General features: G+C 49.4%; 1 protein-coding gene across 1 annotated transcript in view; it reads right to left on the bottom strand.

Annotated features, from left to right (window-relative positions):
• The window catches only part of smad3a (SMAD family member 3a), a 56456-nt gene that overhangs the window by 4283 nt on the left and 28263 nt on the right, over positions 1 to 23910 (bottom strand). The window contains exons 3-7 of the mRNA XM_038996124.1: positions 22829 to 22963; positions 17378 to 17503; positions 13502 to 13714; positions 11189 to 11326; positions 10853 to 10997 (exon numbers count right to left, since the gene is read on the bottom strand). Coding sequence (XP_038852052.1) covers positions 10853 to 10997; positions 11189 to 11326; positions 13502 to 13714; positions 17378 to 17503; positions 22829 to 22963 — 757 coding nt within the window. The remainder of the gene's footprint in view (positions 1 to 10852; positions 10998 to 11188; positions 11327 to 13501; positions 13715 to 17377; positions 17504 to 22828; positions 22964 to 23910) is intronic.

The raw sequence follows: 23910 nt of genomic DNA, 5'->3' as shown, positions 1-23910 counted from the left end.
TGTCAACTTTATCAATGGCTGCTGATGGAAAACGGCTGTACAACTGTACCTACAGCATGCGCATGAATAGTTCATTACAACTAAATATTTGAGTGAGGACTTGCACAGGGGAAAAAGAAGCATAGCTGGGCAGTGACTAAAAAGGAAACCATCAGTAGATTAAAACAAGAGAAAATATTGAATTATTTTGTTTCCATTCTCCCCCTCACGTTCCCTTGGCGTCCTGGCACTTGGGAGAAACAGTTGAAATAAAAGTAGCCACTTCAGACCGGCTTGGGCTATTGATCTCAATCCCTCTCCTCCCGGTTCCCCCACGTCTCCTTGACATTAAACCCCCTCACTGTGTGTCTGCCAGGCCAGAATACTACTAACAGACAAACTCCTGCTTCTCTCACTGTGTGTCTGCCAGGCCAGAGAACTACTAACAGCCAAACTCCTGCTTCTCTCACTGTGTGTCTGCCAGGCCAGAAAACTACTCACAGCCAAACTCCTGCTTCTCTCACTGTGTGTCTGCCAGGCCAGAGAACTACTAACAGCCAAACTCCTGCTTCTCTCACTGTGTGTCTGCCAGGCTAGAGAACTACTAACAGCCAAACTCCTGCTTCTCTCACTGTGTGTCTGCCAGGCCAGAGAACTACTAACAGCCAAACTCCTGCTTCTCTCACTGTGTGTCTGCCAGGCCAGAATACTACTAACAGCCAAACTCCTGCTTCTCTCACTGTGTGTCTGCCAGGCCAGAGAACTACTAACAGCCAAACTCCTGCTTCTCTCACTGTGTGTCTGCCAGGCCAGAGAACTACTAACAGCCAAACTCCTGCTTCTCTCACTGTGTGTCTGCCAGGCCAGAGAACTACTAACAGCCAAACTCCTGCTTCTCTCACTGTGTGTCTGCCAGGCCAGAGAACTACTAACAGCCAAACTCCTGCTTCTCTCACTGTGTGTCTGCCAGGCCAGACAACTACTAACAGCCAAACTCCTGCTTCCCTCACTGTGTGTCTGCCAGGCCAGAATACTACTAACAGCCAAACTCCTGCTTCTCTCACTGTGTGTCTGCCAGGCCAGAAAACTACTCACAGCCAAACTCCTGCTTCTCTCACTGTGTGTCTGCCAGGCCAGAGAACTACTAACAGCCAAACTCCTGCTTCTCTCACTGTGTGTCTGCCAGGCTAGAGAACTACTAACAGCCAAACTCCTGCTTCTCTCACTGTGTGTCTGCCAGGCCAGAGAACTACTAACAGCCAAACTCCTGCTTCTCTCACTGTGTGTCTGCCAGGCCAGAATACTACTAACAGCCAAACTCCTGCTTCTCTCACTGTGTGTCTGCCAGGCCAGAGAACTACTAACAGCCAAACTCCTGCTTCTCTCACTGTGTGTCTGCCAGGCCAGAGAACTACTAACAGCCAAACTCCTGCTTCTCTCACTGTGTGTCTGCCAGGCCAGAGAACTACTAACAGCCAAACTCCTGCTTCTCTCACTGTGTCTGCCAGGCCAGAGAACTACTAACAGCCAAACTCCTGCTTCTCTCACTGTGTGTCTGCCAGGCCAGAGAACTACTAACAGCCAAACTCCTGCTTCTCTCACTGTGTGTCTGCCAGGCCAGAGAACTACTAACAGCCAAACTCCTGCTTCTCTCACTGTGTGTCTGCCAGGCCAGAGAACTACTAACAGCCAAACTCCTGCTTCTCTCACTGTGTGTCTGCCAGGCCAGACAACTACTAACAGCCAAACTCCTGCTTCTCTCACTGTGTGTCTGCCAGGCCAGAATACTACTAACAGCCAAACTCCTGCTTCTCTCACTGTGTGTCTGCCAGGCCAGAGAACTACTAACAGCCAAACTCCTGCTTCTCTCACTGTGTGTCTGCCAGGCCAGAGAACTACTAACAGCCAAACTCCTGCTTCTCTCACTGTGTGTCTGCCAGGCCAGAATACTACTAACAGCCAAACTCCTGCTTCTCTCACTGTGTGTCTGCCAGGCCAGAATACTACTAACAGCCAAACTCCTGCTTCTCTCACTGTGTGTCTGCCAGGCCAGAGAACTACTAACAGCCAAACTCCTGCTTCTCTCACTGTGTGTCTGCCAGGCCAGAGAACTACTAACAGCCAAACTCCTGCTTCTCTCACTGTGTGTCTGCCAGGCCAGAATACTACTAACAGCCAAACTCCTGCTTCTCTCACTGTGTGTCTGCCAGGCCAGAATACTACTAACAGCCAAACTCCTGCTTCTCTCACTGTGTGTCTGCCAGGCCAGAATACTACTAACAGCCAAACTCCTGCTTCTCTCACTGTGTGTCTGCCAGGCCAGAGAACTACTAACAGCCAAACTCCTGCTTCTCTCACTGTGTGTCTGCCAGGCCAGAGAACTACTAACAGCCAAACTCCTGCTTCCCTCACTGTGTGTCTGCCAGGCCAGAGAACTACTAACAGCCAAACTCCTGCTTCTCTCACTGTGTGTCTGCCAGGCCAGAATACTACTAACAGCCAAACTCCTGCTTCTCTCACTGTGTGTCTGCCAGGCCAGAATACTACTAACAGCCAAACTCCTGCTTCTCTCACTGTGTGTCTGCCAGGCCAGAGAACTACTAACAGCCAAACTCCTGCTTCTCTCACTGTGTGTCTGCCAGGCCAGAATACTACTAACAGCCAAACTCCTGCTTCTCTCACTGTGTGTCTGCCAGGCCAGAGAACTACTAACAGCCAAACTCCTGCTTCTCTCACTGTGTGTCTGCCAGGCCAGAGAACTACTAACAGCCAAACTCCTGCTTCTCTCACTGTGTGTCTGCCAGGCCAGACAACTACTAACAGCCAAACTCCTGCTTCTCTCACTGTGTGTCTGCCAGGCCAGAATACTACTAACAGCCAAACTCCTGCTTCTCTCACTGTGTGTCTGCCAGGCCAGAATACTACTAACAGCCAAACTCCTGCTTCTCTCACTGTGTGTCTGCCAGGCCAGAGAACTACTAACAGCCAAACTCCTGCTTCTCTCACTGTGTGTCTGCCAGGCCAGAATACTACTAACAGCCAAACTCCTGCTTCTCTCACTGTGTGTCTGCCAGGCCAGAGAACTACTAACAGCCAAACTCCTGCTTCTCTCACTGTGTGTCTGCCAGGCCAGAATACTACTAACAGCCAAACTCCTGCTTCTCTCACTGTGTGTCTGCCAGGCCAGAATACTACTAACAGCCAAACTCCTGCTTCTCTCACTGTGTGTCTGCCAGGCCAGAATACTACTAACAGCCAAACTCCTGCTTCTCTCACTGTGTGTCTGCCAGGCCAGAGAACTACTAACAGCCAAACTCCTGCTTCTCTCACTGTGTGTCTGCCAGGCCAGAGAACTACTAACAGCCAAACTCCTGCTTCTCTCACTGTGTGTCTGCCAGGCCAGAATACTACTAACAGCCAAACTCCTGCTTCTCTCACTGTGTGTCTGCCAGGCCAGAGAACTACTAACAGCCAAACTCCTGCTTCTCTCACTGTGTGTCTGCCAGGCCAGAATACTACTAACAGCCAAACTCCTGCTTCTCTCACTGTGTGTCTGCCAGGCCAGAGAACTACTAACAGCCAAACTCCTGCTTCTCTCACTGTGTGTCTGCCAGGCTAGAGAACTACTAACAGCCAAACTCCTGCTTCTCTCACTGTGTGTCTGCCAGGCCAGAGAACTACTAACAGCCAAACTCCTGCTTCTCTCACTGTGTGTCTGCCAGGCCAGAATACTACTAACAGCCATACTCCTGCTTCTCTCACTGTGTGTCTGCCAGGCCAGAGAACTACTAACAGCCAAACTCCTGCTTCTCTCACTGTGTGTCTGCCAGGCCAGAGAACTACTAACAGCCAAACTCCTGCTTCTCTCACTGTGTGTCTGCCAGGCCAGAGAACTAATAACAGCCAAACTCCTGCTTCTCTCACTGTGTCTGCCAGGCCAGAGAACTACTAACAGCCAAACTCCTGCTTCTCTCACTGTGTGTCTGCCAGGCCAGACAACTACTAACAGCCAAACTCCTGCTTCTCTCACTGTGTGTCTGCCAGGCCAGAGAACTACTAACAGCCAAACTCCTGCTTCTCTCACTGTGTGTCTGCCAGGCCAGAGAACTACTAACAGCCAAACTCCTGCTTCTCTCACTGTGTGTCTGCCAGGCCAGACAACTACTAACAGCCAAACTCCTGCTTCTCTCACTGTGTGTCTGCCAGGCCAGAATACTACTAACAGCCAAACTCCTGCTTCTCTCACTGTGTGTCTGCCAGGCCAGAATACTACTAACAGCCAAACTCCTGCTTCTCTCACTGTGTGTCTGCCAGGCCAGAGAACTACTAACAGCCAAACTCCTGCTTCTCTCACTGTGTGTCTGCCAGGCCAGAGAACTACTAACAGCCAAACTCCTGCTTCTCTCACTGTGTGTCTGCCAGGCCAGAATACTACTAACAGCCAAACTCCTGCTTCTCTCACTGTGTGTCTGCCAGGCCAGAATACTACTAACAGCCAAACTCCTGCTTCTCTCACTGTGTGTCTGCCAGGCCAGAGAACTACTAACAGCCAAACTCCTGCTTCTCTCACTGTGTGTCTGCCAGGCCAGAGAACTACTAACAGCCAAACTCCTGCTTCTCTCACTGTGTGTCTGCCAGGCCAGAATACTACTAACAGCCAAACTCCTGCTTCCCTCACTGTGTGTCTGCCAGGCCAAAATACTACTAACAGCCAAACTCCTGCTTCTCTCACTGTGTGTCTGCCAGGCCAGAATACTACTAACAGCCAAACTCCTGCTTCTCTCACTGTGTGTCTGCCAGGCCAGAATACTACTAACAGCCAAACTCCTGCTTCTCTCACTGTGTGTCTGCCAGGCCAGAATACTACTAACAGCCAAACTCCTGCTTCTCTCACTGTGTGTCTGCCAGGCCAGAGAACTACTAACAGCCAAACTCCTGCTTCTCTCACTGTGTGTCTGCCAGGCCAGAGAACTACTAACAGCCAAACTCCTGCTTCCCTCACTGTGTGTCTGCCAGGCCAGAGAACTACTAACAGCCAAACTCCTGCTTCTCTCACTGTGTGTCTGCCAGGCCAGAATACTACTAACAGCCAAACTCCTGCTTCTCTCACTGTGTGTCTGCCAGGCCAGAATACTACTAACAGCCAAACTCCTGCTTCCCTCACTGTGTGTCTGCCAGGCCAAAATACTACTAACAGCCAAACTCCTGCTTCTCTCACTGTGTGTCTGCCAGGCCAGAATACTACTAACAGCCAAACTCCTGCTTCTCTCACTGTGTGTCTGCCAGGCCAGAATACTACTAACAGCCAAACTCCTGCTTCTCTCACTGTGTGTCTGCCAGGCCAGAATACTACTAACAGCCAAACTCCTGCTTCTCTCACTGTGTGTCTGCCAGGCCAGAGAACTACTAACAGCCAAACTCCTGCTTCTCTCACTGTGTGTCTGCCAGGCCAGAGAACTACTAACAGCCAAACTCCTGCTTCCCTCACTGTGTGTCTGCCAGGCCAGAGAACTACTAACAGCCAAACTCCTGCTTCTCTCACTGTGTGTCTGCCAGGCCAGAATACTACTAACAGCCAAACTCCTGCTTCTCTCACTGTGTGTCTGCCAGGCCAGAGAACTACTAACAGCCAAACTCCTGCTTCTCTCACTGTGTGTCTGCCAGGCCAGAATACTACTAACAGCCAAACTCCTGCTTCTCTCACTGTGTGTCTGCCAGGCCAGAAAACTACTCACAGCCAAACTCCTGCTTCTCTCACTGTGTGTCTGCCAGGCCAGAGAACTACTAACAGCCAAACTCCTGCTTCTCTCACTGTGTGTCTGCCAGGCTAGAGAACTACTAACAGCCAAACTCCTGCTTCTCTCACTGTGTGTCTGCCAGGCCAGAGAACTACTAACAGCCAAACTCCTGCTTCTCTCACTGTGTGTCTGCCAGGCCAGAATACTACTAACAGCCAAACTCCTGCTTCTCTCACTGTGTGTCTGCCAGGCCAGAGAACTACTAACAGCCAAACTCCTGCTTCTCTCACTGTGTGTCTGCCAGGCCAGAGAACTACTAACAGCCAAACTCCTGCTTCTCTCACTGTGTGTCTGCCAGGCCAGAGAACTAATAACAGCCAAACTCCTGCTTCTCTCACTGTGTGTCTGCCAGGCCAGAGAACTACTAACAGCCAAACTCCTGCTTCTCTCACTGTGTGTCTGCCAGGCCAGAGAACTACTAACAGCCAAACTCCTGCTTCTCTCACTGTGTGTCTGCCAGGCCAGAGAACTACTAACAGCCAAACTCCTGCTTCTCTCACTGTGTGTCTGCCAGGCCAGACAACTACTAACAGCCAAACTCCTGCTTCTCTCACTGTGTGTCTGCCAGGCCAGAATACTACTAACAGCCAAACTCCTGCTTCTCTCACTGTGTGTCTGCCAGGCCAGAATACTACTAACAGCCAAACTCCTGCTTCTCTCACTGTGTGTCTGCCAGGCCAGAGAACTACTAACAGCCAAACTCCTGCTTCTCTCACTGTGTGTCTGCCAGGCCAGAGAACTACTAACAGCCAAACTCCTGCTTCTCTCACTGTGTGTCTGCCAGGCCAGAATACTACTAACAGCCAAACTCCTGCTTCTCTCACTGTGTGTCTGCCAGGCCAGAATACTACTAACAGCCAAACTCCTGCTTCTCTCACTGTGTGTCTGCCAGGCCAGAGAACTACTAACAGCCAAACTCCTGCTTCTCTCACTGTGTGTCTGCCAGGCCAGAGAACTACTAACAGCCAAACTCCTGCTTCTCTCACTGTGTGTCTGCCAGGCCAGAATACTACTAACAGCCAAACTCCTGCTTCCCTCACTGTGTGTCTGCCAGGCCAAAATACTACTAACAGCCAAACTCCTGCTTCTCTCACTGTGTGTCTGCCAGGCCAGAATACTACTAACAGCCAAACTCCTGCTTCTCTCACTGTGTGTCTGCCAGGCCAGAATACTACTAACAGCCAAACTCCTGCTTCTCTCACTGTGTGTCTGCCAGGCCAGAATACTACTAACAGCCAAACTCCTGCTTCTCTCACTGTGTGTCTGCCAGGCCAGAGAACTACTAACAGCCAAACTCCTGCTTCCCTCACTGTGTGTCTGCCAGGCCAGAGAACTACTAACAGCCAAACTCCTGCTTCCCTCACTGTGTGTCTGCCAGGCCAGAGAACTACTAACAGCCAAACTCCTGCTTCTCTCACTGTGTGTCTGCCAGGCCAGAATACTACTAACAGCCAAACTCCTGCTTCTCTCACTGTGTGTCTGCCAGGCCAGAATACTACTAACAGCCAAACTCCTGCTTCTCTCACTGTGTGTCTGCCAGGCCAGAATACTACTAACAGCCAAACTCCTGCTTCTCTCACTGTGTGTCTGCCAGGCCAGAGAACTACTAACAGCCAAACTCCTGCTTCTCTCACTGTGTGTCTGCCAGGCCAGAGAACTACTAACAGCCAAACTCCTGCTTCCCTCACTGTGTGTCTGCCAGGCCAGAGAACTACTAACAGCCAAACTCCTGCTTCTCTCACTGTGTGTCTGCCAGGCCAGAATACTACTAACAGCCAAACTCCTGCTTCTCTCACTGTGTGTCTGCCAGGCCAGAATACTACTAACAGCCAAACTCCTGCTTCTCTCACTGTGTGTCTGCCAGGCCAGAGAACTACTAACAGCCAAACTCCTGCTTCTCTCACTGTGTGTCTGCCAGGCCAGAATACTACTAACAGCCAAACTCCTGCTTCTCTCACTGTGTGTCTGCCAGGCCAGAGAACTACTAACAGCCAAACTCCTGCTTCTCTCACTGTGTGTCTGCCAGGCCAGAATACTACTAACAGCCAAACTCCTGCTTCTCTCACTGTGTGTCTGCCAGGCCAGAATACTACTAACAGACAAACTCCTGCTTCTCTCACTGTGTGTCTGCCAGGCCAGACAACTACTAGCAGCCAATCTCCAGCACGGTACACAGTGGTGAATGATACATCAAGACAGCAGCTCTGTCTGTCAGAGCACTTCATCTTTATAGAGGAGAAGAGAGGAGGAGGAGAAGAAGAAGGAGGAGAGAAGGAGGAGAAGAAGAGAGGGGGAGGAGAAGAAGAGGAGAGAAGGAGGAGGAGGAGAAGAAGAGAGGGGGAGGAGAAGAAGAGGGGGAGGAGAAGAAGAGGAGAAGAAGAGGAGGAGGAGAAGAAGAGGAGGAGGAGACGAGAGGTGGGTAGCTGTGATCACAATAGATGAATACTTATTGTTCTAGGAATACAGAGGGGGAGGCAAGGACTTGAAAGGTGTCTAGTGTGTAGGGACCGACTTCTGCATGAGCCACTGTACACAAGAACCTATCAGGGTGTTCTATTTAATATCCCAGACTGTCTCTGCTACCATCAGACTTCTGCATGAGCCACTGTATACAAGAACCTATCAGGGTGTTCTATTTAATATCCCAGACTGTCTCTGCTACCGTTTAGAGTTTTTACCAGAAAGTGTGATAGGGGATAGAATGGATTGTTTTTGTAGGTATAAAGATACACTGAACAAAAATATAAATGCAACATGCAATAATTTCAAAGATTTTACTGAGTTACAGTTCTATGGATTTCACATGACTGGGAATACAGATAAACATCGGTAGGTCACAGATACCTTAAAAAAAAGGTAGGGGCGTGGATCAGAGAACCAGTCAGTATCTGGTGGGACCATTTGCAGCGTGACACATCTCCTTCACATAGAGTTGATCAGGCTGTTGATTGTGGCCTGTGGCATGTTGTCCCACTCCTCTTCAATGGCTGTGTGAAGTTGCTGGATATTGGCGAGAGCTGGAACACCCTGTCATATGTCGATCCAGAGCATCCCAAACATGCTCAACGGGTTACATGTCTGGTGAGTATGCAGACCATGGAAGAACTGGGACATTTTCAGCCTCCAGGAATGGTGTACAGATCCTTGCGACATGGGGCTGTGCATTATCATGCTGAAACATGAGTGGCACAACAATGGGCCTCAGGATCTCGTCACGGTATCTCTGTGCATTCAAATTGCAATCGATAAATTGCAATTGTGTTTGTTTTCCGTAGTTTATGCCTGCCCCATACCATAACTCCACCACAGGGTACTCTGTTCACAATGCTGACATCAGCAAACCGCTTGCCCACACGACGCCATACACGTGGTCTTGAGGCCAGATGGACGTACAGCCAAATTCTCTAAAACGACATTGGAGGCGGTTTATGGTAGAGAAATTAACATTAAATTCTCTGGCAACAGCTCTGGTGGACATTCCTGCAGTCAGCATGCCAATTACACGCTCCCTCAAAACACGAGACATCTGTGGCATTGTGTTGTATGACACAACTGCACATTTTAGAGTGGCCTTTTACTTTACCCAGCACAAGGTGCACCTGTGTAATGACCATGCTGTTTAATCAGCTTCTTGATATGTCCGACCTGTCAGGTGGATGGATTATCTTGGCAAAGGAGAAATGCTCACCAACAGGGATGTTACCAAATTTGAGAGAAATAAGGTTTTTGTAATTATGGAACATTTCTGGGATATTTTGTTTCAGCTCATGAAACATGGGACCAATACTTTACTTGTTGCGTTTATATTTTTACTCAGTGTACATACATTTCAGATTGTGGACAGGTTATAAGCTGAGTAATCGTATGACCCCACAGGAATCATTGAGATTCAATGAGAGAGAGAGCGAGAGAAAGAGAGAGACTCTGCACCTAAGTGTCTCCACATGTGTGCGCACACACACTGGGGATCTCCCCGGTGGAAAGCAATCACTGACTAACAGTACAGAAGCCCCTGAGGGCTCTCCCCTCTCTTCTCCGAGCAGATGAGTCAGACTACAGCATGGAGAAGAGGATGAGAAGGGGGGGGACGGGGGACTGACAGCTCCCTTTGACGCAGCACATGTGTGTTTGGGTGAAACAGACCTGTTTCTATGGAGAAGAGAGGGGAGACACTAGCCTGGTACAATCCATCCAGATCACATGAGCTTACGTTCTGTTTCACTACACGGATACAGTCTGGCCACGACCACATTCAAACCATCTGAGCCCTTCCACCCACCATATGGGTAGACCAATCAGCACCTTCTGATAATCTGTGGGGTGGTTTAGTTGATGACGACAACGAGAAGCGGTGTTACTTAACCCAGCACCCTTCAGCCATCCCACATAGTTGTTACTTAACCCTGGACCCCTCAGCCATCTACATAGTTGTTACTTAACCCTGGACCCCTCAGCCATCCCACATAGTTGTTACTTAACCCTGCACCCCTCAACCATCCCACATAGTTGTTACTTAACCCTGCACCCCTCAGCCATCCCACATAGTTGTTACTTAACCCCGCACCCCTCAGCCATCCCACATAGTTGTTACTTAACCCTGCACCCCTCAGCCATCCCACATAGTTGTTACTTAACCCTGCACCCCTCAGCCATCCCACATAGTTGTTACTTAACCCTGCACCCCTCAGCCATCCCATAGTTGTTACTTAACCCTGCACCCCTCAGCCATCCCACATAGTTGTTACTTAACCCTGCACCCCTCAGCCATCCCACATAGTTGTTACTTAACCCTGCACCCCTCAGCCATCCCACATAGTTGTTACTTAACCCTGCACCCCTCAGCCATCCCACATAGTTGTTACTTAACCCTGCACCCCTCAGCCATCCCATAGTTGTTACTTAACCCTGGACCCCTCAGCCATCTACATAGTTTCTCCATTCCTGTACCGTCTCACCTGAATCAACTAGTCAGCTAATCAGGTAGGAGCATGGTATCAACTACTGACAGGGTTGACTCTTGTTGAATACATGAAACCTTAATGAGAGCGTGCGGATCGCTGTGGACTGTGCGTTACCTGTACTCTGCTCCCCAGCCCTTGACGAAGCTCATGCGGATGGTGCACATCCTGGTGAGCTGGTAGACGGCCTCGAAGCCCTGGTTCACCGACTGGGCCAGCAGGGCAGCAAACTCCTGGTTGTTAAAGATCTTCAGGTTGCAGCCTACAGAACCGTCACACAACCGTCCGACAACCGTTACCGTCAAGACACAATCAATGAGGTGTGTGTGTGTCGTACGTGTGTTGGTGAGTAACTACAGTACGCCAGTCATTGTGGAAATTAACCTGCTGTGTCTCAACCTTTTGTCTCGCTCTCTTTGTCACCCACCCCCCCCCCCCCTTCTCAGCTCTCACCTGGGGGGATCTTGCAGACCGTGGCGGGGTGCCAGCCATAACGCTGGTTACAGTTGGGACTCTGGACGAAGATGGCACTGTCGCTGAGGCACTCTGCAAACACCTCTCCTCCAATATAGTACAAACGCACCCCTCTGCCTGCAGACATACAGAGAACCATCAGTCTAGGACCAGAACCACCCCTGATGTGTACACACAGACGTCCATTCAATTCTGAACATTGATGATAATGAACATGTGATGTATACCTAAATACAGTGCATTCGGAAAGTATTCAGACCCCTTGACTTTTCCCACATTTTGTTACGTTACAGCCTTATTCTAAAATGGATTAAATACCCCCCTCATCAATCTACACACAATAACCTATAATGAGAAAGCAACATTTTTAATTTTACATTTTTGTAAATGTATTAAAAATAGAAAAATGAAATATCACATTTACACAAGTATTCAGACCCTTTACTCAGTACTTTGTTGAAGCACCTTCAGCAGCGATTACAGCCTCGATCCTTCTTGGGTATGACGCTACAAGCTTGGCACACCTGTATTTGGGGAGTTTCTCCTATTCTTCTCTGCAGATCCTCTCAAGCTCTGTCAGGTTGGATGAAGAGCGTCGCTGCACAGCCATTTTCAGGTCTCTCCAGAGATGTTTGATCGGGTTCAAGTCCAGCCTTGGCTGGGCCACTCAAGGACATAGAGACTTGTCCCAAAGCCACTCCTGCGTTGTCTTGGCTGTGTGCTTAGGGTCGTTGTCCTGTTGGAAAGTGAACCTTTTCCCTAGTCGAGGTCCTGAGCGCTCTGGAGCAGGTTTTAATCAAGGATCTCTGTACTTTGCTCTGTTCATCTTTCCCTAGATCCTGACTAGTCTCCCAGTCCCTGCAGCTGAAAAACAACCACACAGCATGATGCTGCCACCACCATGCTTCACCGTAGGGATAGTGCCAGGTTTCCTCCAGACGTGATGCTTGGCATTCAGACCAAAGAGTTCAACCTTGGTTTCATCAGACCAGAGAATCTAGTTGAACATGGTCTGAGAGTCCTTTAGGTGCCTTTAGGTAAACTCCAAGCTGGCTGTCATGTGCCTTTTACTGAGGAGTGGCTTCTGTCTGGCCACTCTACCATAAAGGCCTGATTGGTGGAGTGCTGCAGAGATGGGAGAACCTTCCAGAAGGACATCCATCTCCACAGAGGAACTCTGGAGCTCTGTCTGAGTGACCATCGGGTTCTTGGTCACCTCCCTGACCAAGGCCCTTCTCCCCCAATTGCTCGGTTTGGCCGGGCGGCCAGCTCTAGGATGAGTCTTGGCGGTTCCAAACTTCTTCCATTTAAGAATGATGGAGGCCACTGTGTTCTTGGGGACCTTCAATGCTGTAGGCATTTTTTTGGTACCCTTCCCCAGATCTGTGCCTCATGGCTTGGTTTTTGCCCTGACATGCACTGTCAACTGTGGGACCTTATATAGACAGGTGTGTGTGCCTTTTCAAATCATGTCCAATTAATTGACTTTACCACAGGTGGACTTCAATCAAGTTGTAGAAACATCTCAAGGATGATCAATGGAAACAGGATACCCCTGAGCTCAATTTCGAGTCTCATAGCAAAGGGTCTGAATACTTATGTAAATAAGGTATTTGTTTTTAATTTTTTTATACATTTGCAAACATTTCTAACACCTGTTTTTGCTTGGTCATTATGGGGTGCTGTGTGTAATTGAATCCATTTTAGAATATGGCTGTAACGTAACAAAATGTGGAAAAAGTCAAGATGTCTGAATACTTTCAGAATGCACTGTATTTAGGAAACTTGTTCCCAAGTATTTCCCCCCTCAGTGTCTCACTGTAATCAAGGTATGAAATTATTGTATTTGAAAATAACAATCTCATTTTGGGCTTAGCAGTGTACAAAATATTATAATTATGTTCTGGCTCCTTGACCATTCTCTGACAAAAATCGTCCCGCGGTGTGAATCTATTTGCCCACCCGCCGACCTAAGGCCCCACCCCCCGACCTAAGGCCCCACCCCCCGACCTAAGGCCCAAACCCCCCGACCTAAGGCCCAAACCCCCCGACCTAAGGCCCAAACCCCCCGACCTAAGGTATTGGCTAATAAGACATCTCTCTTTCTCTGTACTTTGGTGTGAATGACCTTGTAAACAGAATTCTGTTTCAAGGTGCTACCATGTGTGGCCAGTACAGGTGGTTCAGGTTGGAAGTAGGGGTACTCCTAAAGTTGACCAGTTATCCCATCTAACAAAGCTGTTCCATTTCACTTTCCCCTCATGTCAATGACCTAGTATCAGGTGTCAGTACCGATGTGTCTGCGTGTCAGCTCCACAGCGGCGGTACGGTTAACGTTGGAGAGGAGGCCCAGGCAGAAGCGCTCTGAGTTGGAGGGGTCGGTGAAGCCGTCCACGGTGAGGGACGGCTGGGAGGCGTGGAAGGTCTCGCCCACCCGCTGGTTCAGCTCGTAGTAGGAGATAGAACACCAGAAGGCTGGTTCACAGTACATCACAGGCTGTAGGTCTGACAGACAGAGGAGAGACACTTTATTTAGATAGTCCCAAGTAGGATGCTTTGTAGGATGTTGAATTACTAACCCTTAACCTTTACCAAGATCATCTATATGGGACTATTCACAGTGTGAACGAGAGACTTGTACTGTATTGCTTTGGCAACTTTGGATTGCTTCTTTCATGTAAACGATCAATTATATTTAACAGAGTAAAAGACAGAACAGGCACACACACAGACAGACAGACAGACAGACAGACAGACAGACAGACAGACAGACAGACAGACAGACAGACAGAACAGACAGACAGAACAGGCACACAGACAGAACAGGCACACAGACAGAACAGGCACACAGACAGACAGACAGAACAGGCACACAGACAGACAGAACAGGCACACAGACAGAACAGGCACACAGACAGACAGACAGACAGAACAGGCACACACACAGACAGACAGACAGAACAGGCACACACACAGACAGACAGACAGAACAGGCACACACACAGACAGACAGACAGAACAGGCACACACACAGACAGACAGACAGACAGACAGACAGACAGACAGACAGACAGACAGACAGACAGAACAGGCACACACACAGACAGACAGACAGACAGACAGAACAGGCACACAGACAGAACAGGCACACAGACAGACAGACAGAACAGGCACACAGACAGAACAGGCACACAGACAGAACAGGCACACAGACAGAACAGGCACACAGACAGAACAGGCACACAGACAGACAGACAGACAGACAGACAGAACAGGCACACAGACAGACAGAACAGGCACACAGACAGACAGACAGACAGACAGACAGAACAGGCACACACACAGACAGACAGACAGAACAGGCACACACACAGACAGACAGACAGACAGACAGAACAGGCACACACACAGACAGACAGACAGACAGAACAGGCACACACACAGACAGACAGACAGACAGAACAGGCACACAGACAGACAGACAGACAGACAGACAGACAGACAGACAGACAGACAGACAGACAGAACAGACAGAACAGACAGACAGACAGACAGAACAGACAGACAGAACAGGCACACAGACAGACAGAACAGGCACACAGACAGAACAGGCACACAGACAGACAGACAGAACAGGCACACAGACAGAACAGGCACACAGACAGACAGAACAGGCACACAGACAGACAGACAGACAGAACAGGCACACACACAGACAGACAGACAGAACAGGCACACACACAGACAGACAGACAGAACAGGCACACAGACAGACAGACAGAACAGGCACACAGACAGAACAGGCACACAGACAGACAGACAGAACAGGCACACAGACAGACAGACAGAACAGGCACACACACAGACAGACAGACAGACAGACAGAACAGGCACACACACAGACAGACAGACAGACAGACAGACAGAACAGGCACACACACAGACAGACAGACAGACAGAGACAGAACAGGCACACAGACAGAACAGGCACACAGACAGAACAGGCACACAGGCACACAGACAGACAGACAGACAGACAGACAGACAGACAGAACAGGCACACACACAGACAGAACAGACAGAACAGACAGAGAGAGAGAGGTGGGTAAGGACAGGAGGGAGGAGGAGAGAGAGGTGGGTAAGGACAGGAGGGAGGAGGAGAGAGAGGTGGGTAAGGACAGGAGGGAGGAGGAGAGAGAGGTGGGTAAGGACAGGAGGGAGGAGGAGAGAGAGGTGGGTAAGGACAGGAGGGAGGAGAGAGAGAGAGGTGGGTAAGGACAGGAGGGAGGAGAGAGAGAGAGGTGGGTAAGGACAGGAGGGAGGAGAGAGAGAGAGGTGGGTAAGGACAGGAGGGAGGAGAGAGAGAGAGGTGGGTAAGGACAGGAGGGAGGAGAGAGAGAGAGGTGGGTAAGGACAGGAGGGAGGAGAGAGAGAGAGAGAGAGAGAGAGAGAGAGAGAGAGAGAGAGAGAGAGAGAGAGAGAGAGAGAGAGAGAGAGAGAGAGAGAGAGAGAGAGAGAGAGAGAGAGAGAGAGGTGGGTAAGGACAGGAGGGAGGAGAGAGAGAGAGAGAGAGAGAGAGAGAGAGGTGGGTAAGGACAGGAGGAAAGGTAGAGAAAGAGGGATACAATGTAAAGATAGAGGGAAGAAAAAGGGAAACAGAAGTGAGGATAAAGACATAGCTAGAGATAAAGATGGAGGGAGATAACAGCAGAGCCAGGGAAGTAGAGGATATAAAGATGGAGGGAGACTGAAGAGAGAGATAACAGCAGAGCCAGGGAAGTAGAGGACATAAAGATGGAGGGAGACTGAAGAGAGAGATAACAGCAGAGCCAGGGAAGTAGAGGACATAAAGATGGAGGGAGACTGAAGAGAGAGATAACAACAGAGCCAGGGAAGTAGAGGATATAAAGATGGAGGGAGACTGAAGAGAGAGATAACAACAGAGCCAGGGGAGTAGAGGATATAAAGATGGAATATGGAAAAAGAAAAGAGGGAGAAAAACAAAAAGGACAAAGTCTGCCAGTTCCCAGAAGCACAACCCAGAAATGTGGGAACTCAGCCCTCACGCGGCGACAGTGGAGACAACGGAAAATTACAGGGTTCCGTTAACATTCGGCAAACGCTTGCACAGTTCTCGTAACAGCAAAGATTTATTTTTACTTTTCCATTCTAACTACTTCCAACATTTACCTTTGAAGTACAGTGAACTGTCTGGGCCCATGTGAAGGCCCGGTCTATTTGAAGTACAGTGAACTGTCTGGGCCCATGTGAAGGCCCGGTCTATTTGAAGTACAGTGAACTGTCTGGGCCCATGTGAAGGCCCGGTCTATTTGAAGTACAGTGAACTGTCTGGGCCCATGTGAAGGCTCAGTCTATTTGAAGTACAGTGAACTGTCTAGGCCCATGTTAAGGCCCAGTCTATTTGAAGTACAGTGAACTGTCTGGGCCCATGTGAAGGCCCAGTCTATTTGAAGTACAGTGAACTGTCTGGGCCCATGTTAAGGCCCAGTCTATTTGAAGTACAGTGAACTGTCTGTCTATTTGAAGTACAGTGAACTGTCTGTGTCCATGTGAAGGCCCGGTCTATTTGAAGTACAGTGAACTGTCTGTGTCCATGTGAAGGCCCGGTCTATTTGAAGTACAGTGAACTGTCTGTGTCCATGTGAAGGCCCAGTCTATTTGTTGTTTCTATAGTAGCTTGGGCCAGAAACAGTGATTTAATAAACAACAGGATATTGATGTCAGTGTGGGCTGACTGAGTCACTCTGGGCTCAGATGGGACCGACACAAAGGCCTTTCATGAGCAGACCGGGTTTCCTCTGTTACAGTACGGAGCAGTGGACTGGCTTCCCGAGGGAGGGCTGCGGTGCAACGCTTGTCCGCTAGTTAGCGCGCACACACACACACACAGTGTCTCAATCTCACAAATAAACATCCCCAAAAAGACAACCAGCTAGCAATTGTTTTTTGTGTGTTTTGTTCGAGGTAACTGCACCAACAAACAATACATTCTCATGCCCTCATCTCTCTGCAGCAGACATTTGGTGAGCAATATGTTGGGAGTATCAAATTGCAGTATTGAATCGCAATACATACAGAATCAGCACCTACGTATGGTGATAATATTGTATTGTGAGGTCCCTGGCCATACCCAGTCCTAACGCTTACCTAAATTGCTGTGTGTTGGAGACACTGGGTTTGGTGACAGGTTAGGTGAACTGGTGTCCATGCTGTGGTTCATCAGGTGATCACTGGTCTCCCCATCTTCACTGAGATAGCCAGGTGGAGGAGTCTCTGAAACACACACACCATTAGTAAACCACAGCAAATAGAGTCAACAATGATTGGTACGTGTTAGAAGGAACCTACCAACCAAAGGCCCCTACACTGCTCCACATATGCATATTAACAACGCCCTTCATCATCGCGCTCGCAGCCAATGATTTTATTCAGGGAAGAGGAACCCAGTAGAAAACAGGCTGAATGTATTGACTGAGTTAGTTCTACTCCTGACAGGCTGAATGTATTGACTGAGTTGGTTCTACTCCTGACAGGCTGAATGTATTGACTGAGTTGGTTCTACTCCTGACAGGCTGAATGTATTGACTGAGTTAGTTCTACTCCCGACAGGCTGAATGTATTGACTGAGTTAGTTCTACTCCTGACAGGCTGAATATACTGACTGAGTTAGTTCTACTCCAGACAGGCTGAATGTATTGACTGAGTTAGTTCTACTCCCGACAGGCTGAATGTATTGACTGAGTTAGTTCTACTCCTGACAGGCTGAATATACTGACTGAGTTAGTTCTACTCCAGACAGGCTGAATGTATTGACTGAGTTAGTTCTACTCCCGACAGGCTGAATGTATTGACTGAGTTAGTTCTACTCCTGACAGGCTGAATGTATTGACTGAGTTAGTTCTACTCTCGACAGGCTGAATGTATTGACTGAGTTAGTTCTACTTGTCCTCCAGAGGTAGTAACAGATCATGTGCTGGTCTGGTCTCCATGAGGCAGTGTCTGCTTCTGACGGCCTCTCAAGCCACCATTTGTGCCAGGCAGAGGCTGCCCACCTCCTCTGGACTCAGTGTGTGTGTTTGGCAACTGTTCATCCGGTCTGCTGATGTAGCTCACACCTCTGCTAGAGTCTGTCTGAAGGAGAGGGGTCTAGGTGGCCGTCATCCAAACTCACCGAGAAGGAAGGAGAGGAGTCTAGGTGGCCGTCGCCCAAACTCACCGAGAAGGAAGGAGAGGGGTCTAGGTGGCCGTCGCCCAAACTCACCGAGAAGGAAGGAGAGGGGTCTAGGTGGCCGTCGCCCAAACTCACCGAGAAGGAAGGAGAGGGGTCTAGGTGGCCGTCGCCCAAACTCACCGAGAAGGAAGGAGAGGGGTCTAGGTGGCCGTCGCCCAAACTCACCGAGAAGGAAGGAGAGGGGTCTAGGTGGCCGTCGCCCAAACTCACCGAGAAGGAAGGAGAGGGGTCTAGGTGGCCGTCGCCCAAACTCACCGAGAAGGAAGGAGAGGGGTCTAGGTGGCCGTCGCCCAAACTCACAGAGAAGGAAGGAGAGGGGTCTAGGTGGCCGTCGCCCAAACTCACAGAGAAGGAAGGAGAGGGGTCTAGGTGGCCGTCGCCCAAACTCACAGAGAAGGAAGGAGAGGGGTCTAGGTGGCCGTCGCCCAAACTCACAGAGAAGGAAGGAGAGGGGTCTAGGTGGCCGTCGCCCAAACTCACAGAGAAGGAAGGAGAGGGGTCTAGGTGGCCGTCGCCCAAACTCACAGAGAAGGAAGGAGAGGGGTCTAGGTGGCCGTCGCCCAAACTCACAGAGAAGGAAGGAGAGGGGTCTAGGTGGCCGTCGCCCAAACTCACAGAGAAGGAAGGAGAGGGGTCTAGGTGGCCGTCGCCCAAACTCACAGAGAAGGAAGGAGAGGGGTCTAGGTGGCCGTCGCCCAAACTCACAGAGAAGGAAGGAGAGGGGTCTAGGTGGCCGTCGCCCAAACTCACAGAGAAGGAAGGAGAGGGGTCTAGGTGGCCGTCGCCCAAACTCACAGAGAAGGAAGGAGAGGGGTCTAGGTGGCCGTCGCCCAAACTCACAGAGAAGGAAGGAGAGGGGTCTAGGTGGCCGTCGCCCAAACTCACAGAGAAGGAAGGAGAGGGGTCTAGGTGGCCGTCGCCCAAACTCACAGAGAAGGAAGGAGAGGGGTCTAGGTGGCCGTCGCCCAAACTCACAGAGAAGGAAGGAGAGGGGTCTAGGTGGCCGTCGCCCAAACTCACAGAGAAGGAAGGAGAGGGGTCTAGGTGGCCGTCGCCCAAACTCACAGAGAAGGAAGGAGAGGGGTCTAGGTGGCCGTCGCCCAAACTCACAGAGAAGGAAGGAGAGGGGTCTAGGTGGCCGTCACCCAAACTCACAGAGAAGGAAGGAGAGGGGTCTAGGTGGCCGTCACCCAAACTCACAGAGAAGGAAGGAGAGGGGTCTAGGTGGCCGTCACCCAAACTCACAGAGAAGGAAGGAGAGGGGTCTAGGTGGCCGTCACCCAAACTCACAGAGAAGGAAGGAGAGGGGTCTAGGTGGCCGTCACCCAAACTCACAGAGAAGGAAGGAGAGGGGTCTAGGTGGCCGTCACCCAAACTCACAGAGAAGGAAGGAGAGGGGTCTAGGTGGCCGTCACCCAAACTCACAGAGAAGGAAGGAGAGGGGTCTAGGTGGCCGTCACCCAAACTCACAGAGAAGGAAGGAGAGGGGTCTAGGTGGCCGTCACCCAAACTCACAGAGAAGGAAGGAGAGGGGTCTAGGTGGCCGTCACCCAAACTCACAGAGAAGGAAGGAGAGGGGTCTAGGTGGCCGTCACCCAAACTCACTGAGAAGGAAGGAGAGGGGTCTAGGTGGCCGTCACCCAAACTCACAGAGAAGGAAGGAGAGGGGTCTAGGTGGCCGTCACCCAAACTCACAGAGAAGGAAGGAGAGGGGTCTAGGTGGCCGTCACCCAAACTCACAGAGAAGGAAGGAGAGGGGTCTAGGTGGCCGTCACCCAAACTCACAGAGAAGGAAGGAGAGGGGTCTAGGTGGCCGTCACCCAAACTCACAGAGAAGGAAGGAGAGGGGTCTAGGTGGCCGTCACCCAAACTCACAGAGAAGGAAGGAGAGGGGTCTAGGTGGCCGTCACCCAAACTCACAGAGAAGGAAGGAGAGGGGTCTAGGTGGCCGTCACCCAAACTCACAGAGAAGGAAGGAGAGGGGTCTAGGTGGCCGTCACCCAAACTCACAGAGAAGGAAGGAGAGGGGTCTAGGTGGCCGTCACCCAAACTCACAGAGAAGGAAGGAGAGGGGTCTAGGTGGCCGTCACCCAAACTCACTGAGAAGGAAGGAGAGGGGTCTAGGTGGCCGTCACCCAAACTCACTGAGAAGGAAGGAGAGGGGTCTAGGTGGCCGTCGCCCAAACTCACTGAGAAGGAAGGAGAGGGGTCTAGGTGGCCGTCACCCAAACTCACTGAGAAGGAAGGAGAGGGGTCTAGGTGGCCGTCACCCAAACTCACTGAGAAGGAAGGAGAGGGGTCTAGGTGGCCGTCACCCAAACTCACTGAGAAGGAAGGAGAGGGGTCTAGGTGGCCGTCACCCAAACTCACAGAGAAGGAAGGAGAGGGGTCTAGGTGGCCGTCACCCAAACTCACAGAGAAGGAAGGAGAGGGGTCTAGGTGGCCGTCACCCAAACTCACTGAGAAGGAAGGAGAGGGGTCTAGGTGGCCGTCACCCAAACTCACTGAGAAGGAAGGAGAGGGGTCTAGGTGGCCGTCGCCCAAACTCACTGAGAAGGAAGGAGAGGGGTCTAGGTGGCCGTCACCCAAACTCACTGAGAAGGAAGGAGAGGGGTCTAGGTGGCCGTCACCCAAACTCACTGAGAAGGAAGGAGAGGGGTCTAGGTGGCCGTCACCCAAACTCACTGAGAAGGAAGGAGAGGGGTCTAGGTGGCCGTCACCCAAACTCACTGAGAAGGAAGGAGAGGGGTCTAGGTGGCCGTCACCCAAACTCACAGAGAAGGAAGGAGAGGGGTCTAGGTGGCCGTCACCCAAACTCACTGAGAAGGAAGGAGGAGAACTGAAGGAAAAGTGTCTGGATAAAAACCCTTGGCTGTCACAACTAGACTGTGTGAGAGTGGGCAGACAAGACCAAATCCCAGACACTCAGCTGTGTGAAACAAGGTCATGCATTGCAAACTCTTGGCCAGTCTCCCCTACTCACCTGTCTTGTCCGGTTGAACGGGGTTTTAACTTGTTTTAAGACTTTTCTCACCGACCTTCCACTCATTTTAAACTTGTCTCACTTAAACCAGTCTCGCCCACTGTAAGACTTTTCTATAACATGCTTCAGAAATCCTGACTGGTCTCACCTGCTCTAGGAATCTGTGTGAGGACTAGTTTCACCCCCTTTACCACTGGTCTCACTAGTAATATGACTGATATGTCACCTGGTATGTAGACTGGTCTCACTAGTAATATGACTGATATGTCACCTGGTATGTAGACTTGTCTCACTAGTTATATGACTGATATGTCACCTGGTATGTAGACTGGTCTCACTAGTTATATGACTGATATGTCACCTGGTATGTAGACTGGTCTCACTAGTTATATGACTGATGTCACCTGGTATGTACACTTGTCTCACTAGTTATCAGACTGATATATCACCTGGTATGTAGACTGGTCTCACTAGTTATATTACTGATATGTCACCTGGTATGTACACTTGTCTCACTAGTAATATGACTGATATGTCACCTGGTATGTACACTTGTCTAACTAGTTATATGACTGATATGTCACCTGGTATGTAGACTTGTATCATTAGTTATGACTGATATGTCACCTGGTATGTAGACTTGTCTCACTAGTTATATGACTGATATGTCACCTGGTATGTAGACTTGTCTCACTAGTTATGACTGATATGTCACCTGATATGTAGACTTGTCTCACTAGTTATATGACTGATATGTCACCTGGTATGTAGACTTGTCTCACTAGTTATGACTGATATGTCACCTGGTATGTAGACTTGTCTCACTAGTTACATGACTGATATGTCACCTGGTATGTAGACTTGTCTCACTAGTTATGACTGATATGTCACCTGGTATGTAGACTTGTCTCACTAGTTATATGACTGATATGTCACCTGGTATGTAGACTGGTCTCACTAGTTATATGACTGATATGTCACCTGGTATGTAGACTTGTCTCACTAGTTATATGACTGATATGTCACCTGGTATGTAGACTTGTCTCACTAGTTATGACTGATATGTCACCTGGTATGTAGACTGGTCTCACTAGTTATATGACTGATATGTCACCTGGTATGTAGACTGATCTCACTAGTAATATGACTGATATGTCACCTGGTATGTAGACTTGTCTCACTAGTTATATGACTGATATGTCACCTGGTATGTAGACTTGTCTCACTAGTTATATGACTGATATGTCACCTGGTATGTAGACTTGTCTCACTAGTTATATGACTGATATGTCACCTGGTATGTAGACTTATCTCACTAGTTATATGACTGATATGTCACCTGGTATGTAGACTTGTCTCACTAGTTACATGACTGATATGTCACCTGGTATGTAGTTGCTCTGTGGCTCGATGCCGGCGGGGAAGTTGGTGTTCTCTGGGATGGAGTGGCTGTAGTCGTCCAGAGGAGGAAACTCACTGGGGATCTCTGTGTGTCTGGGAACCAGCACAGGAGGCAGCACTGCAGACACACAATTAGACACCACACAGACAGCAACACAAAGAACACAATTAGACACCACACACAGACAGAAACACAAAGAACACAATTAGATACCACACACAGACAGAAACACAAAGAACACAATTATACACCACACAGACAGCAACACAAAGAACACAATTAGACATCACACACAGACAGAAACACAAATAACTCAATTATACACCACACACACAGACAGCAACACAAAGAACACAATTAGACATCACACACAGACAGCAACACAAAGAACACAATTAGACACCACACACAGACAGAAACACAAAGAACACAATTATACACCACACACAGACAGAAACACAAAGAACTCAATTATACACCACACAGACAGCAACACAAAGAACTCAATTATACACCACACACAGACAGAAACACAAAGAACTCAATTATACACCACACAGACAGCAACACAAAGAACTCAATTAGACACCACACAGACAGCAACACAATTAGACACCACACACAGACAGAAACACAATTAGACATGTATCACACACAGACAGCAACACAAAGAACACAATTAGACACCACACACAGACAGAAACACAAAGAACTCAATTATACACCACACAGACAGCAACACAAAGAACACAATTAGACAGAAACACAATTATACACCACACAGACAGAAACAAAGAACACAATTAGACAGAAACACAATTATACACCACACAGACAGAAACAAAGAACACAATTAGACAGAAACACAATTATACACCACACAGACAGAAACAAAGAACACAATTAGACACCACACACAGACAGAAACACAAATAACACAATTAGACATCACACACAGACAGAAACACAAAGAACACAATTATACATCACACACAGACAGAAACACAAAGAACTCAATTATACACCACACAGACAGCAACACAAAGAACTCAATTATACACCAC

Source organism: Salvelinus namaycush, chromosome 1 (assembly GCF_016432855.1).
Source record: "Salvelinus namaycush isolate Seneca chromosome 1, SaNama_1.0, whole genome shotgun sequence".
In the NCBI taxonomy this organism is placed as follows: Eukaryota; Metazoa; Chordata; class Actinopteri; order Salmoniformes; family Salmonidae; genus Salvelinus; species Salvelinus namaycush.
Note: the sequence above shows the minus strand (reverse complement) of the source record. Positions and strands in the feature narration are given on the sequence as shown.